Raw genomic sequence first — 11,177 nt, 5'->3', positions numbered from 1 at the left:
TCGCTTTTCTACAAGGGCTTCTGGAGGCGGGCCGCACCCCCTCCATGCTCAAAGTATATGTGGCGGCCATCACAGCGTCACACGACCCTGTAATGGAACGTCCATTGGGAAGAAACGACCTAATTATTCGTTTCCTAAGGGGCGCTAGGAGGATGAACCCTTCACGCCCCCCCTCAGTGCCGATCTGGGACCTAGCTACTGTCCTAGACACTCTTAAAGGGCCCCCGTTCGAACCACTCCGAACCGTGCACCTTAATCAGCTCTCGCTTAAGACTGCGCTCTTGCTGGCACTCGCCTCGGTCAAGAGAGTGGGCGACCTGCACGCGCTTTCGACAAGCGCTGCCTGCCTAGAATTCGGACCTAACGACTGCAGGGTCGTCCTTAGACCGAAACACGGGTATATTCCTAAAGTGCTCACCACTCCCTTCAGAGCACAGGTTATCTCCCTAACTGCGCTGTCGTCTCCAGCAGACGAACACGACGCTAATCTACTCTGCCCCGTTAGGGCTCTCAGAGTGTATATGGAGCGTTCTGCCCTATTCAGACAGACAGAACAACTGTTTGTATGCTTTGGCGGCCGTACGAAAGGTTCCGCCGTTTCAAAGCAGAGAATCTCTCACTGGATAGTTGAGGCTATAGCACTGGCTTATGAAGCTAAGGGACTTCAATGCCCCTGGGGAGTCAAAGCACACTCCACCAGGAGTGTGGGTTCTTCCTGGGCATGGTCGAGCGGGATACCGATCGAGGATATTTGTGCGGCGGCAGGCTGGGCCTCACCGTCCACATTTATCAGGTTCTACAACCTACAGGTCCCGACATTGCATTCCAATGTACTATCAGCATGATGCTAGTTGAACTACGAGTTCGTATCTAGATTATGTATGTGCTTGTGTCACACTGAGCGCCTTCTAGCCGCTCTGTATTTTTTCCCACATATAAAGCTCGCCTCTGCCGGCTAGTTGGATGATAACTTTGCTTTTCAGCTCAGGCACCTGCCTCTGGCTATCATAAGGCGAAGTTCAGCATGCACGGCGTTTTGCATGGTGTTCCCATAGCGTAAGCTACCTACGCAATAGGAGAGACCTCTCGAAAGGGAACGACTCGGTTACTAACGTAACCTCGGTTCCCTGAGAGGAGGGAACGAGTATTGCGTAAGCTGCCGTGCTTGTGCTTGGTTAGTTCGCTTCAGTCGTTTTAACCTAAAGAACTCTCATGACGGGGCGCCCAATAAATAGCTCTTGGCCACGCCCATCTTGGCGGGCTCTGACGCGCGCGGGCGCGAAGCGCGCTCATTGGTCGCGCATTCAGAGTCGCCCCGTCATTGGTTCGAGCAAGTTGCCGCAGCACAGCCAATGACCGAGCTTCCTTCGTTCATTGCTGTCAGCTGTGCAGCTGCAATGCGTTTTACATAAAGACTTCAAGTCCCACTCCGATCATATTTTTTAGCTATTTTTAAACATTCCCAGTGGTCTTTAAATTATGATTATGCCATTTTTAGCCAAAATCACAAAACCTGTGCCGTTTTCTGGGACTTCGCTTCGCTTCAGTAGCCCATTAGAAATTCGCCTCTGCGTTGTGGGCGGAGCCGTTGGCACGGAGGCATGGGGACGACCCTCCCCCTCCCCGTTGCTGAGAGCTCTGTCTCTCCCGCTAGCTTACATCCCCAACCTGTCAATACCGGTGCAACAAAAATGGAGAACAATATTGGAGCTATCCAGCCGTACAGTTTTGAGCCAGATGCCAGCTCGGACGAGGAACAAGAGGACGTACATAGATCTAGTCGTCTACAAGTGGATGTATCAGAATGGTAACGTTATTGTTTTTGTAATCTCTTGAATTGACTATTTCAGGCCAATAACTCCTAATAACATGTTAGTAAATAAATATGTTTGGGGACATGCTCCAAACATTTAGTCAGATTAACCTTTTTGAAGTTTTCATAGCTATCACACAAAGAATAAATCATAGTGCTGCAGAATCAAGTTTAAATTTAAGTTTACTTATAGAGCACATTGAAAACCTAAGTATAAAGTTTAAAGATCAATTGTGCATGTATTTATTATTCCCCCTCCCCTATCAGGTGTTCTTGTGGTAAATGCATTACTATGCCCATTGCTACTGAGAATATTTGCTGCTGGGAAATACCCAAGGTAGATTATATGATGCTATAAATTACTTATTTACAATTGTATTGATAATTATTTTGTCTCCAATATAGGCCACTGTCCACATAATTGATGCTGTCTGTATTTTTCCCCTGTAGGTTGTTGTCAAACTAAGGGCTCTACTGCAGCCTCATCCTACCTGCATGAGTCTTCACCCAGGATTAGAGCCAGTGTGCCTAGATGAATATGCACTTGAAAATGCCCTCAATATTTTCAGAGCCCTCCATGGCCCTATGCTAGTAAATGTTTATAATGCGTAAGTAAAATACTGTTAAACAGTTCGTGCACATCAAAAGATGCATAGGAGAAATCACAAGATCCCACATTGTGTTGTCTCAAAAATGTCTATTTCGGATTTTAGTAGTACAAAATATTGAAACAAATAATGATTTACTAAAACATTAATCACATTTTATTTATATTATTATCAAAGTATAAATTTAAGTATATACAGTAGTTACAATCTTGCATTTTTTTCCCAGGCAGAGGAGGTATCTGGCCTACCGCCAGTTTGTCAGCTGGGTGTGGGGGTACTTGGGCCATGGCAATAGGATAGTGATCCCATCCTGTGTCGTGGTCAGAATCCACCAGCAGTATCCAGACCCTGAGGGAAATTATGTTGGCTTCTTACACCACTAGATGATTGCCTTTTTTCAGATGAAGAATAAAAAAATAAAAAAAGAAATAAAAAGATTTTGAAAAAAATTGGACTTTACTATTCTCTTGAATTATAAAACTATAACTCTCTCTCTCTATATATATATATATATATATATACACACTCACCTAAAGGATTATTAGGAACACCATACTAATACTGTGTTTGACCCCCTATAAACGTTGCGTACGCACAAAAGAAGGCGTACTCCGCTCTCTACGCAATAATTGGTATTTATAAAAATATGGATGGTAATAAAATGCCATGATGCCATCACAATGCCTAATGACGCACAAGAAGTTACGTTTCTTGGCTTTCCTCTCTGTGTTTGCCATGATTTCGCAATCGATGAATATTAACTTGTGGGCGTTTCACGGAATAGAAGCCGCAAAAGCTGCGCTACATTTAGAATTGATTGTGATTTATTAAGGGAAAAATGCGTAGGATGTGCGTGCGCACGGTTTTATAAATCCAAATATTTCTGTGCGTACGCACGTCCTATGTTTCATCCGTACGCCACTTCTGACGCAAATCCTATGCAAAGTTTTATAAATGAGGCCCCAGGAGATTGTCTTGACCAGGACCACACTAATGCATTAATGAGAAATTGAACAGGTGTTCCTAATAATCCTTTAGGTGAGTGTATATATATATATATACACACAGTTAATATTAATATCCTCTCTGTGTTGTCCTGACCCTGACTCCAGGCACTGTCTGTTAATGATTGAAATTAAACATCATATGAATTAAAATAATCAACCAGAATAGACTGCCATGACATTTGTGTTTGACGTCTGCCAAGACGCTAAATAAATAAAGTACATCAGTGGCTGAAGCGAGATACATAGGCAGCAACAGCCTCTTGCTTGTCTGGTCTGTGGAACTGTGAACACAGGGTGTCTGGGATATTCAGTTCCTGAAGCTCAACAGTGAATTTTGCTGGTTCATGCAGCACCTCGTCGAAGAAGACGCGCATTAGGTTGTCCACATAGGCTGGGAAGAAAAGATAATCATTAATCTGTATGTACCAAAAAAATAAATGAAAAATAAAACAATTATTGATATGTCTTTAATCTACCATATGATGGTTTTTTCTTCAGTGGCTGGATCGTGTGTTTTCCTTTCTTGTGCTTGGGGTATTTGATCTTGTATGCTGGTGTTCCGTCTCTAGACGTCAGCTGTTCCCTGTTTCCATTTTCATTAAAATGCAGCGAAGCGAGATACAACCTGAAATCACAAATATATAAAATGGCCATTCCAAAAAAAAAAAAGAATAAATTCCAACCTGGATTCAACCAAGAATATAGGTGAGAGACAGGTGTGTGCTTTTCCAAATAACAAATAAATTGACTATTCTGTTTACCTGCATAGCATTCCCCTGTAGGAGAAGACGACATTTTTGGGGGCAAATCGCAGAATGACGCTGTGGAAACCCTCAATGGCCGATGTTTGGTGCCTTGGGCTGAGTTTTGCCACACCTTTTAAGAGGTATTTGTTTGACACAATCCTCTGCAGTTTAAACAAAGCCGTTGATGCTGCAATTAAAATAGTGATAGAATTAATATTAGAATATAATTTTTCCCTACACATATCCAATATCACTTTTAGGAAAGTTGTGCAATAGCACAAACAAGTTGGCAAATTATTGTTGATATGTATTATTTATAGCAAACAAAAGCATGGATACCAGTACACTACATGATCTTGAGATTACATGCCTGATTTCAACCACTTTTTGGGGCGGCTTCCATCCAAGGCAGGGTGCTGTAAAGACTCTGGGCGGATCTAATCCGTGGGGAATTTGCATATCATAATTAATAATTGGTAATTAATAATTATTCATACATGTTTGGATTAGATCAGTCTTACATGTTAATAAAACTCCCGATAAGGGATGATATGTAATTTTACCTGCATGCATGCTTGTGTATCCTTGCACTTAACCACAAGTTGATTGCAATTACCTGCACGGACCACGTTTTACAAACCAGGCAAAATTAATTAGCTCAATTGTCAGACTAATATCTGTGGGAATCCACAATATCATCTTACTTTATAGGATTTCAGGAAAAGCAATTCTGTGGCCACAAGAATTGGGTTTCCTGCCCTATAAACACATACTCTTTAAAGTATCTTTAATTTGTAAGCTTGTTGCTATAAGATCTTTTGGCACTTAAGGGACTTAAATGAGCAAAAAGGCAGTACATCAATCAGATGAATATAATGAATTTAATAAGGCAGAACTACTTATGTATTTACTACGGTTACATGGGATATATGTATTTACAAACATAATAAACAACAATACACGATAAGGCAACGATGAATGAGAAATGCATAGAGTGTGGACAATGGAAACACGTGTGAGAGGGGAAGGGACAGAGAGAGAGAGAGAGAGAGAGAGAGAGAGAGAGAGAGAGAGAGCATTGGCAACATTCCCCTGACAGTCCCCTGCCTGTGACAACACGAAAACATCATCTTAATGCTTCTTAGAAGCTCTATAAAGAGATATACTTAAGTTTCTGGGTCTCTCTGTGTCGCGGCATTCCTGCGCGTGCGTGAGCGGAGTCCTTTAGGAAGCGTCACTGGGTGCTGCTTGGCGCGCGTTGAACGGAGTTTCCAAGTCTTTGGGGTAACATTACCAAAGGAAAATAGTTCGGCTAAGTTTGTTTCACTTTGTGGAAGTGAACAGAGTCGACTACGGAAAACAAAACTGACTAACAAAGAAAAGAAATAAAGATCTCTACGGGGAAATCACGCGGAGTTAACGTCACATCTTCGCATGGCTGGTGAAGGAGCGTGTGTGCGTCTCTCGCCACATGGTCACGTGCGCGTGTTTATCCTTCAAAACGAGCGCGCGCTCGTTTAAAGGTCCCTTGTAGATGGATTTGCTGAAGAGATATGTCACGCGGTGTTCTTTTCACTCGTCGATTGGAATTAAACACGGAGACTTATCTAAGACTGAAAAACACAAACTAAACTAGAAACAAATAAAAGAAAGGCGAAGAGCTCGCCCGGAGGCGAGACCCTACATTTTTGACAGTCAGAGTAACAGAGCGACGAGCGGAGGGGGGAAGCGTCATTTATCACCTTGGAGAAATCCGGCCTCTTCCTGTTGACTTGGCCAATTAGAGGGTTGGAATTTCACAGGCGGGACTTTGGTTTTTATTGCTCTTTGTCTAAGAGAGAGACATTTGAAACCGACGAAATTAGGGTGTTTAAGAGCAGAATCTTCACAATTCTTATAATACTAATGTGTCACAAGTTTAGCAAAATGTAATGTCAATTAACAAATGGGGAATGAAGATTGGAGTTTATCAAGACCAAACTTGCCACAAATGGATTTGGTTAAACATTAGTTGGCCAAGTTTAAACATTATCGCATTAGAGTTGTCGAGAAACATAGACCAAACCACAAAAAGGCAACTCATGAAATAGGGAACTTAGATACATTGTTCATACAATTCTCAAGTGGATATATAATAGCATATACTGTATATATATGAATACAGGATTCATTTCTCCTCCTTGGTTAGAATTCAGAGAGGGTGGCAGTTCTGTGAACATTCCTTTGGGTCGTAAACGCCGTTATCTAAGAACACCAGTGATGTTAGTTTTGGTCTCTTTTCACTCCAAAGATGGAAAACATAGTAAACTATATTTTTCATTAACTTCTTACATATATTTGGCTCGAGCAAGTTGAGCGATTTCGTTTAATACCAATCACTCCGTGTTTGTTACGCATACAAGGATATATATAAACTCTTAGACCTTTATAGAAGTCCGCAAGGTTCAACTACATAACTAACAGTCCTAGATAGACAGGATACAGTATAAACTTCAAACGTACAGGAATACATCATGTTTACATTTCATAATCACTCATTTCTGGGTTTTAATGTTATAGATGCATATATGTGTGTGTGTGTGTGTGTGAGTGTGTGTTGTCCATTTGCGCATCTGGCATTCCTTCCTCGCTGGGGGGGGGGGTTTGGAGATAACGGTCTTCTTGGATGTTGGCTCGCGAACAAATCAGGATCGCGCGAGGATCTCTGTGGGGACTCATTACGCTGTAAAGGTGTCACAAACTAATCTACCCTCCAGACTGGCTGGCGCTAACGGAAGATTTAGAATTGGAAGAGTCATAGGTTGGGGCTTTAGAAACCCCTGTTAACGTGTGTTTATTGTGTTAAGGAATGCTGACTCCATGATTCTGCGCTCATACCCTACAGTGCAGACACTCAGGGAAGAGGACGTTGTCATGGCTGTGGATGTTCTGGACATGATTACTGAACGATGTCCACTTAGCTACAGCTTCTTCACCCGATGAGGAAGAGATGGCACACCAGTACAGATGGTTTACCAGGCTCTGCTGCCATCTCTTTAACTCATCGCAGTCCTTCATCTTTGCCAGAGCCTCCACTTTCTTCGAAACACCTGAATGGCGAGAATGAGCAAATGGAAGTCTGTTACTTGGGACCGTGTATATCACAGTTCAAGAACCATGTGAATAAAAATTTTTTTATATTTACTTCACCTTTGGCAACATGCCAAACATCATAAAAGTGCTCAATATCGTTCCTCTCAATTCTCAAAAACTTCTGGATTTGAGAGTGTCTGTCAGTGACAATTGATGCAACTTTCACAGCAGATTTTTCCAGGAAATCGAGACTCCTAATCAGGCCCTCTTTCTCCATTTTGGCACTGCCTCCACATTCGTTACTCTGTGGGGTTAGAGAAAACAATAGTGCACAAACACATGATTTTTTTTATATTTCACATCAACATTCTGTCATAGGTGAGATATTAAAATAAATGATTAATGCAGAAGGTCAAAATGTCATATTTCACCATGTTACATTTATTTTCATAGATTTATTTCAAACTATATGAATTATTCAGGTTTTGCACATGAGCATAAATGAATAAAATCTAATTCAGAAATAAATTAAATGTTTTTATTGGGCTCCTAGACTTCTGGGGGAAATCAAACTTTACCATTTATATGTGAGCATGTAGTCCAAACGCCCTCAACCCTCAAAAAGTGTGAATGGGTGCTCAATACTCAAGCAATTAAATGACAAAAAAAAATGCACAAAAGTACAGGACAATATCCTGTACCTTTTGTACTAAGTGGACATGTGCCATAATCTCACCTGCACCAACTGGACATCAATAATTTTTCCCGTGACAGGCCTACTCTTTGTTTCCTGGATCAGGTCTGCTTGGGTCCGCTTCCACACAGCGAAAACACATGGCTCCATAAATGATGAGGCATGGAGGAAATATGTGCTCTCTACTATGTTGCAGACTTTGAGTGCAGACAGAACCTGTAACACAACCAAATCTTGATAAGTTGATTATGTTTTGAAATTAGACATTAGAAGTTACACACACATACTTCCATTAATGCTGTATTTTTTTATCCACTTCTTGCTACATTTATGCACATTTATGTACTGTTACTTACTTTGCTGATCTGTCTAAATGACGTGCCAGTAAAGTGTACTGCAGCAGATAACTGCAGGTTGCCTGCTGGGGTGCTGCCGATGATCGGCTGACTTTTCCACTGCCTGGAGTAGTCACAGAAAGGACATTTCTGTCTGATTGACAAAAATGTTCCCCTGACATACTTCTCCAGCTCACATGTCCGCTGACAGATTGGACAGTCATGGAACAGAGCAAGGAGGCAATCTTCATATACAACATATTTTACAATATCTTGTATTGGTGTTGGAGGGCTGTGGGGTGGGTGGAGGATGAAATATATTATATTACTTCATCTATCTTTTCATAAAACGTAATACAGCAATTCAACTACAAAGTAATTTAAAAAAGAATATTTAAAGAATTGTATTATAAAATAAAGGAATTCAAATCAGCAATATCAATCCATTTTCTGAGATCACAAAATGAGTAGATTGTGAATATTATTCGTATTTGTAGTTAGTGTGTAAACCAGGGAAAAAGTTTTTTTGAAAATATGTAAAAGATGCAGATTTTTGTATAATTGGCAGTGAGTGGTCACCTGACAATGGTTGAGTCACTCAAAGAAGACATGCTGGGGTGATATGTTGACTGAGAACGGTCAACTGGTTCTTCCTCAGAATCATCCAGATCCTCTGTGTCATCCAGCAATGTCTCAAGGCGTCTCCTTTTCAAAGGTGGGGGCCTTGTCTTGTCCGGTGTTGAAGTAAAGCCTCCAAACTCTGCTTTAACCTCAGTATTGGTTCCAAAGGAACTGGTGGATGGATTGACTTGGATAGCTGTAATATGCCAATTTTAAATATGAACAGACATGTATTACTATGTCTACTACATATAGTCCAGGGGTCAATACACATCCGGTGACACTATTTCATAATAATAAGTGACATTCACATATTCAATTTTAAGAAACGGTGCATACAAAGACATCACCAATATACTAAGACAACACCAATGAACACTAGCACAGATATTTTCACAGATTTCATTCTAAAAATATTAAAGACAATAGAAATCATTAGATCATGTCATTACACAGATCAACACTAACCTTTACTTCGAATGGATTTGAGAGTATACTCTGACAGCTGGGTGGCCACAGTTGCCCTTCCCCTTTTCTGTGGCTCCCACTGACAGCCGACATCTCTTGTCTGTGTGGCAGCCGCAGAAGTGACGTTACTCTTAAGAAACAGAGAAAACAGAACACAATAAATAACTTTACCATTAATCATACACTTTTCTCAGTAAAGTAGTAGTCAATATAGAAGCATTACAGTATTATATACACGTTAATTATTATTATCCGAAGTTAATCAAAGTTATCACCGATCATCATTATTTCACTCAAAGACGTCGCGGTAAAAAAAAGCTCGACTTCGCCTCGATATTTCATCCCTCCTGGAGGAGGCTGGCTGCCCTCTCTCATTATGCAATGATGTAATTACTGACGGGATCAGTCGGTGTTCTCCAAACTTTAGTTTTGACGATTGATAGACGGTGAAAAGTGACTTATTTGTTACAGTATGTGTTCCAATTTCAGCGCCACTATCGGAGCTCTGTTCACAGTGACATGCAACGGCTTGTGTGTGTGTATCTGACCCTGCTGCTGAGTAAAATTAAACACAAAACACAACTTCAAAAAAGCCCCTGTGAAAAGCATTACATTACATTATAATCTACAACGCTTTAACACAGATGAAGTTAAGTTAACAGAGAGTTGCCACATTATGCAGCACTGGGGTTTTTGCCCGGTAGATAACGTTAGCTGATTTAATGAGTAAAAAGGCGGGATCGTTGAATTAGCTCCTGACAGAAAAGCGCCACTTTGGCCGCACTGTGCTAGCAAACAGGCGGGATCGTTGAACTAGCTCCCGACAGAAAAAAAAATAAACTTACCGGTAAAGACACAGGCTGTCCAGTTGATGGTGTCTTGATGGAAGGCACTGCATCCAGCTTCAAAAACAATTTAGTGACGAAGCCCATTTTCTTCTCCTGCCAGTTGGTGAAACAGTCTTCTGTAAAGTGCTGACTGCAAACCGATTTGTGGTTTTTATCATTGCCGTGACCAAGGAACGTCAACCATCTATCTCTCACAGCAACATTTTTTGGTAAAGCATGAAAGCTAATACCACTATCTCTCTTCTTAGCATTGCAACCCGCTACCGCACATAGGTGTTGATCCGCCATCGTCTTCTCTACTCTTCAGAACCTGAGCGGGCGTGGCGGGGAGTATGAGCTTGTGGCCCCGCCCAGTGGAGTTACTACGTCACAACTCCAGTCTATTTCAAACGGCATTTTTGCGTCTGCTACTGATTCACAGCCATTTGAATGTAGAAATACTCAGAAATACAACTTTGAGCCTATTTTTCTAAAGATATGTCCTCTAACATAAGAAAAATGCCACAAGAACATGTTAACACCTAGAAAAACATTATTTTCATCGGAGTGGGTCTTTCAGTATTCTCGAGAAAAGGAGTTTTCCCATAGCGTAAGTAACTTGCGCAATACTCGTTCCCTCCTCTCAGGGAACCGAGGTTACGTTAGTAACCGAGTCGTTTTGACAGGTTGTAATGAAGACTTTAAAGTTTGTGAGTGTGTATATGATACGAATGAATGACGATAGTTTTATCAAATGAAATGGAAAAATTCTTGTGAAGTGACTCTCATAAAAGCTCTGCAATGAAGTTCAAATGTGTGCATGTCCTCCTCATAGACGCTGAAAACATCACGAGTGTCACGCGCGCGTCAGTGCGTAGTAGAGCACACATTGAGCGCTCATTCACAGAAACACGCAGAACATTCAGAGTTTATTTCAATAGCAGTCTTTTTGAGCTTTAATATTCATGGACACTTAGTACATATCG

General features: G+C 41.2%; 2 protein-coding genes across 4 annotated transcripts; one reads left to right on the top strand and one right to left on the bottom strand.

Annotated features, from left to right (window-relative positions):
- Positions 1-1,668: 1,668 nt before the first annotated feature.
- LOC143742520 (P2X purinoceptor 7-like) lies at positions 1,669-2,863 on the top strand. Of its 3 annotated transcripts, none has more exons than XM_077235406.1 (4): positions 1,669-1,807; positions 2,081-2,150; positions 2,264-2,404; positions 2,648-2,863. In XM_077235406.1, the coding sequence occupies exons 1-4, from the start codon at positions 1,692-1,694 to the stop codon at positions 2,714-2,716; spliced, it is 396 nt and encodes a 131-aa protein (XP_077091521.1). In that variant the 5' UTR covers positions 1,669-1,691; the 3' UTR covers positions 2,717-2,863. The 3 variants fall into 3 exon arrangements, with proteins under 3 accessions (XP_077091521.1, XP_077091519.1, XP_077091520.1); XM_077235404.1 differs by having other exon boundaries at positions 2,264-2,421; XM_077235405.1 differs by having other exon boundaries at positions 2,081-2,152; positions 2,269-2,421.
- Positions 2,864-3,528: 665 nt separating this feature from the next.
- On the bottom strand, positions 3,529-10,296 carry LOC143742395 (uncharacterized). The gene is made up of 11 exons (XM_077235252.1): positions 10,210-10,296; positions 9,365-9,494; positions 8,855-9,092; positions 8,297-8,567; positions 7,983-8,156; positions 7,364-7,550; positions 7,052-7,263; positions 4,545-4,611; positions 4,190-4,361; positions 3,905-4,053; positions 3,529-3,819 (listed from the first exon to the last, which is right to left on the bottom strand). Exons 1-11 carry the CDS (start codon positions 10,294-10,296, stop codon positions 3,650-3,652), a joined length of 1,857 nt encoding a protein of 618 aa, XP_077091367.1. The 3' UTR covers positions 3,529-3,649.
- Between the last annotated feature and the right edge of the window lie 881 nt (positions 10,297-11,177).

Source organism: Siphateles boraxobius, unplaced genomic scaffold (assembly GCF_051911475.1).
Source record: "Siphateles boraxobius isolate OS27281-9 unplaced genomic scaffold, OSU_SipBor_1 19, whole genome shotgun sequence".
Classification (NCBI taxonomy): Eukaryota; Metazoa; Chordata; class Actinopteri; order Cypriniformes; family Leuciscidae; genus Siphateles; species Siphateles boraxobius.
Note: the sequence above shows the minus strand (reverse complement) of the source record. Positions and strands in the feature narration are given on the sequence as shown.

Excerpts from the sequence above, each read along its gene's own strand:
- LOC143742520 (XM_077235404.1), top strand. The coding sequence starts at position 1,692 with ATGGAGAACAATATTGGAGCTATCCAGCCGTACAGTTTTGAGCCAGAT. Across the intron at positions 2,151-2,263 it reads GCTGCTGGGAAATACCCAAG|GTTGTTGTCAAACTAAGGGC; the intron begins GTAGATTATATG and ends TTTCCCCTGTAG. Across the intron at positions 2,422-2,647 it reads CTAGTAAATGTTTATAATGC|GCAGAGGAGGTATCTGGCCT; the intron begins GTAAGTAAAATA and ends TTTTTTTCCCAG.
- LOC143742395 (XM_077235252.1), bottom strand. The coding sequence starts at position 10,296 with ATGGGCTTCGTCACTAAATTGTTTTTGAAGCTGGATGCAGTGCCTTCC. Across the intron at positions 9,093-9,364 it reads CAAATCCATTCGAAGTAAAG|CTATCCAAGTCAATCCATCC; the intron begins GTTAGTGTTGAT and ends GGCATATTACAG. Across the intron at positions 4,362-4,544 it reads CAAAAAGTGGTTGAAATCAG|CATCAACGGCTTTGTTTAAA; the intron begins GCATGTAATCTC and ends TTTTAATTGCAG.